The sequence below is a fragment of the Pelodiscus sinensis genome, chromosome 17 (genome assembly GCF_049634645.1).
Source record: "Pelodiscus sinensis isolate JC-2024 chromosome 17, ASM4963464v1, whole genome shotgun sequence".
NCBI lineage: Eukaryota > Metazoa > Chordata > Testudines > Trionychidae > Pelodiscus > Pelodiscus sinensis.
In genome coordinates this window covers 21,546,369-21,552,368 of record NC_134727.1, presented here as the reverse complement: position 1 = coordinate 21,552,368, position 6,000 = coordinate 21,546,369, and the positions used below count along the sequence as shown (strand labels likewise).

The following is a 6,000-nucleotide window of genomic DNA, read 5'->3' as shown; positions in this document are numbered from 1 at the left end:
TATGGGCAAGGCAATAAGGGGGGGGTCTTTCCTCAATGAGCAGGGGTGTTCGGCTGGCAGTGGGGTGATCACCCCATGGGAGGCAGTACGGCGTCGCTCGAACATTTGGGACGGGGTGAGTGGGTAATAGAAGTGCTTGGCCCTTTAAGAGCGCCCCTCGACCATGTTGCGCCAAGAGTTCACGTGTTAGCTCTACCTAACATGCTGCCTTCTCCGGTGACCCCCGGACCGAGTACCTTTGCGCAGCTACGATTGGCTGGCTTCGCGCATTCCCGTCTATGTGATTGGTGAGAGGGAAAGGGGACCTGCCCCCGCCGGCAACCAGCAGGTTACGTTGTGTGAGGGTGGTTAGTTCCTGTACTAGGCCCTGGTGGGGGGAGGGGGATTACTGGCGACTAACTGCCTTGGGGGAAGCGGGGTCCGAGCCGACGCTGGGGGCCATGGTGTCCGGGGTGTAGCGGAGGCGCCGGGCGGAGCAGTAGGGGGCACCATGATAATTGAGAACGTGGACGCCCTCAAGACCTGGCTGGCTAAGTTACTGGAGCCGATGTGAGTGAGGGGTCCCCAGAGAGCAGCCGGGGGGTGGGTGCTGCCGGGGGGCGCGAGGGTCGGGGGCAGACAGACGAGGGGGCTGCGCGGGGGGCGGAAAGCGAAGGGGCTGCTGTGCTGTTGGGACAGGACAAAATACGGGGGTGCTGTGAGGGGCGGGGATGTTCACGGGCGCGGGAGACCTGGGGTTGTGTGTGTGAAACGTGTTGCCCTCACAAAGCGGGTTGGCGGTCTCTCACGCGGGGCTGCTGTGCCACACCTGGCATAACGTCGGGCTCGCAGATAAACTTTTGGGCTCGGTCAACCAGTTCTCTGGCACAGACGGCTTGTGGGTCGCAATCTTCCTGTTCCAGCTGTTCGAAAGATGCCCTGTGCTCTGCCCCTGCCGTGCCAGTTGGGGGGTAGGCCAAGGGGCGAGAGACTGGGTTAGTGGCAGGGCCTAGCTAACCAGTTCATGCAGCTGCTTGTGTATTGTCCTGTGCTGGCTCATACTTTTCAATATGCAGCACTTCCCTAGAGATTATCCTTTTTAAGTGGCCTGAGCACAGGACTGAGATCCAGAGACAACCTCTGTTCTAATAGCTCTGCGAGAAATGCCCTCTTTGGCTTTGGGGAAGTCATTTAAATTGCCTTGGGTCCTTTTGTAAAAGGGGATATACTTATTTTCCTACTTCACAGGAATGTGAACTAATAATTAGTAAACTTTTGCATAGGGCTTTGCAGACCACATACGTGGCACTTGCACCATATTTTGAGGGTTAGAGAGCGTTTGGCTTCAGTATGCATTTAATCTTCAACTGTGCACCATGAGTTCATCCCATCACACACACTAAGCTAATTCATAAAATCTTGAGTCACATTTGAAAAGGTGACAAAAGCTAATACTCAATATCCACTCTTGGGGATCTGCAGGAAACTTCCCAGTCAAACATTTGAAGGATTTTGATAATATGCCATTTTTATGTAATTACAAACAAATGTTGTGCTAAAGGAGTCCCTTATGTACTGGGTAAATATTTGTAAAATATGTATAAATCCACACTTCATAAAATGTTTGCCAATAACAATTTTTTTCCTTCTAATGAAAGCTGGAGGATGGAGTTATTGTTTGGTGAAGGACATGGGACTATCTGAATTTTTAGTTTCACTGAATATATTCTGTTTTTGTGTTTGTCCATTTGAAACATTGACTAGGTCCCAAGGTGACTCTGGCTACAGTCTGTTAAAAAGCACACCTCTTGTAAAAGAATTGTGTTCAGATACACTATAATATTTATTGCCGATATTTATTGAACATTTATTGCAGGCTAGTGTCATTACATATTCACATGAGCTTTACTAATTCATATGTCATTAGTAAAAGAAATGAACATTGATATAATGTTCCACTGTGCCAAACAATATTAGAGGTCTATCCTAAACCTATTACAGCAAAGAAACAGAGACTTGTTGAAACTTGCCCCATTTCCTATTAACAATGGATGTTTGAAGACTCTGGCAATTATTAATGATACTGATTTATTTAAGATGAAGGTTTGAGCCGTAGCTCTTAAGTACTACCATTATTAAGGACAAGGATTAAAATAATGTTCAAGTACAATGTTTGTTAGTGCGTGTGGTTTTTTCCTCTGAATACTTTCACTCTTCACTTGTTGCATTAATTTTGATAAAATAACTTAAATTAAGAATCAGTACCATGTCTTTATATTTTAAAAAATCCCTCCAAATATGCTCATCTACCTTTTCTATTTGATCATTTGTCTTTGTCATTGATTCTGATTGGCCTTCTAATCTGAGCACTTTCAGACTTCCGATACAAAGTTGTAGTCTTTGTGAATTTCTATTGGAGACCAGGTTTTAGAATTGTGATAGTGGTTGTGCATTTGAGATCAGTGAGGAATGAATGTGCGGAAAAGATCCTTTCCAGGATATAATATGCATGTTATGCAAGTTTCTGTTATGTAATTAGCAAGTTCTAGACTGTGCCCATGGTGGGACATCATGAAAGGAATTGGGATGCTAAAGAGGAAGGCATAAAGACTAAAACCAAGAAATATGTTTGGAAGGGAAGAAAGTTCTTTCTTTTTTGTAACACCAAAGCTTTTTCTGTTCCTTAAGTTGTGCATGGGACCTCGCATGGAACATATTGATCACATTATTACAGACCTGATAACCTGCCACTTTTTGTGCATTAGTCATTTTCATTACTGAAGTTCTATACGTCTTTTCGAAACAAAACATTTTGTTGGAAGACAGAAGAAGGCTAGCTGGTCCTTTTGTCTGACTCAGTATGGCTGTTCATATGTTCTTAAGGTTTGCATGGTGGCTTCATTCTTTTCTCTTGTGCTGCTGTGTGATGAAATTGTATGTAATACACATTTTTCCAGATCTCTTCCTGGTGAGATGTGGTTGGTTAATCTATTCTGGTTTCAGCATTTCCACTGTGGAATAAGGATGTTAAGAGGCAAGTAACTGGCTAATCATATAGACGATATAGTTTGTATTGGCTACATGATTAGTCAATAAGCGAAGGCACTCTGTCCCAGCTCACACTGGATCCAGGAACTACCCCCACTACAGCTCTGCAGTTTAAATGTAGTAAGAGTTGGGCAGCTCTTACTGAATTTAAAATGCAGGGCCACAGCAGTCCCAGATCTGGTGCAAACCAAGGATGAGCCCGGCTTGCTCAGTCCTGGCTCTCACTGGGTCCAGCAGCCCCTGTCTGTGGAGGTCCCCAGCGGGGATCTGGAACCCCCCTGATGGACAGGAGCTGCTGCACAGGATGCAGAGCAGCCTCTGCTCACTGCAGGCAGAGTCTGCTTTGCAGCAGGCTCTTCTCCTCCTGCGCTGCTGCCTTTATGGAGTGGGGGAAGTAGGGGGAACTGACAGGTGGCACTTTAGACACAGTGCTGGGGGGGAATCAGCTTTTAAGCTGGCTCCCCCCAGCACTGGCTCCTGCTCCCCCTCCCCACCTCCTGCTGCTTCTGATACAGAGGCAGCAAGGGGGCGGGGATATGAGAAGTTGAGTAGTCCACTCAACTACCCAATAAACCTCAGTTTATTGGGTAATTGAGTACTTGATTAGTCACTTACATCCGTACTGTGGAACAGTCTTCCATATCATTTTCTGAAATTTTCTCTAATTATGGGGCATATAGGGTCAGTGTTGTCCATTGACCTAAGAATTGAATTATGGTATTTTTCACAAATGAAGCCAAAGAATGAGCACAAGGCATGGGAGCTTTTTCTGACATTGTTAGTGGAACACAAAATAAGATCAATATAGCTCACTGGTGTGCAACAATGGCAGAGATGTTTCCATGGCATTGGAATCAGGCGCAACTGTGGTGTTTCTGGATTACAGGATATTTTCCTATAGGTCCAACAACACAAATTGTCAGAAGATTGTCTTGATGTTTCTATAACTATTATGGTTTTTCAGAATGCTTTTTCAACATTGCTTAACAAAATCAAATTGTGTTGCTAAAAGTAATTTTTTTCTCTTCTTATCAGATGTGACGCAGATCCTTCAGCCTTAGCTAACTATGTTGTGGCATTAGTCAAGAAAGACAAACCAGAGAAAGAGCTGAAAGCATTCTGTGCTGATCAGCTAGACGTCTTTCTGCAGAAAGGTACTTTTTCTGCTTTCTTAGTAGCTATGCAGTTAAATATTAAAATGTAATTATTGCATTTAACGTTTTATAAATTAAGATTAAGGATTTTAAATTGTGATGAATTTATTGTTAGAAGGTGGTGGTTCTGCAAGATCATAGTTTCCATTTGGAAAGGATTATATAAAGTTTTTTTTTTTTTGTGGGGGGGGGGAAGGGTTGACATCTTGGGGCCCACTCTTTTCTTCCCATATACAATTTTGCTTTCCTTATGAGATTTAGTATTTCTTGCTAGGAAATAAAGGATCCAAGATTCCACAATCTGACTTCTAAACAAGTTCAATTGAGTTAAAAACTAACAGGTTTTATTTCACACTTAATTTCCTTAAACCCTAGTGTCCAGATTTGCAAAATAAAATTGGGCCATAACTTTCACAACGGAACTGTCAGGTGTAGAGTATTTCTAAAAATCTGTTCCTTATTTAGGTGCCAAAATGGAAGCTCTCTTCCCATTAAAAATCATGTCTCAAATATGGATGCAGAGAACTTGGAAATCTGATCTTTAGTGATAAAATTAACATGTATAGTAGGATGAGATTACTCTTAAATGTGAGTAATGAAGATGACAGACTTTCACAACATCATGTTTGAAGGCTTTAATTTATTTCCTTAGTGCCTGTTTCTCACCAGTCCTTCAACAGGATGAAACCATTTTTTTATAATAGATTGAAACTTCAGGACTTAAAGATGCTAGTTCGCTTCTGTACCTAACTAAATTTTCCTCCTTATTACTGGAGCTGAACCCATGCCATCTTTTTAATGTCAGATCCAAGACTGATATTATGCAATGAACTTATTCCATGTGTAACTTCATTAACTTCAGCAGACTCATTTTGTCCTTTTCGCCCCTTTGCAAATGTTTAAAATAACTAGGCTTGAGAGCGAGATGGAGTGAAATTCAAACAGCTTTTGAATTTTGACTAAAAAGGGAGGGGGATCTTATAGAAAAGTCTTTTTGTAAGAATCCCCTTTTATTGAAAACTAAAGAGCTGTTTTATCTCCTTCCTTCACTTTTGGTTTTGTGAGGAGCCGATCCTATTCATAAGACCAAAATGGAAATGCCATTAAAACCTTTATTTCTTGTCTGTGCTTCGAATTATAAGCAAGTTAAGCCCAAGTCCAGCTCCTCCTGAGTTAACAATGGTGAAAACTGCAGCATAGCGCACACCATTATTTTTATCATCTAGACATGCTTTGAGCATCTTTTAATGATGTGGTAGTAAAAACGTTGTGTGTCTACACTATTGCTTCCACTATGAAAGCTGTATGGTAACTAAATCAAAAATTGCCTAAAACTCTCAGTGCACACATGGCCTCTGATCACTATAAATGTTCGGTTAATGAGGTTAAAGAAAACTGACTCTCATTCTAGTCTTGCTAGATATCTCAAAGAATTCAGCAGTTGGAAATCAAATGACACTATAAAGGTTATCACTTGTGCACATAATGTGAAAAGTTATTATGTCATACGCAGCATGTGTGCATGCTCTGGTAAGAGAAATAAATATATATCTAACCAGAGGTTAGAATTCAACAGCTAAGGTCAAGGTGATGGAATTAAAACATTAGGGGTTTTCAAATATTAAATTTGCTAATAAATGTAGATTGGTGGGTTTTGTTTTTGCCTTTGGGTTTTTTTAAGTCTATTTTTAATAGACTTGATTGTCCAGGGAGTGGAAATAGTGATTTGGAGCCTCTCACTTCTAGGCCAAGGGTTCATAAATCTTGTGAAATCTTGTCGTCATCTTCTCAGATGAGCATCAACGTCACAAAAATTACT

At 41.9% G+C, this 6,000-nt stretch overlaps 1 protein-coding gene across 3 annotated transcripts in view; it reads left to right on the top strand.

The window, feature by feature from the left end:
* Positions 1-347: 347 nt before the first annotated feature.
* Positions 348-6,000, top strand: part of RBM27 (RNA binding motif protein 27) — a 49,686-nt gene continuing 44,033 nt past the window's right edge. The window contains exons 1-2 of one of the 3 annotated variants that reach the window (XM_006128557.4): positions 348-549; positions 4,063-4,181. In XM_006128557.4, the coding sequence (XP_006128619.2) occupies positions 491-549; positions 4,063-4,181 (178 nt within the window). In that variant the 5' untranslated portion in view covers positions 348-490. The remainder of the gene's footprint in view (positions 550-4,062; positions 4,182-6,000) is intronic. The other 2 variants (XM_006128556.4, XM_006128558.4) reach the window with 2 other exon arrangements.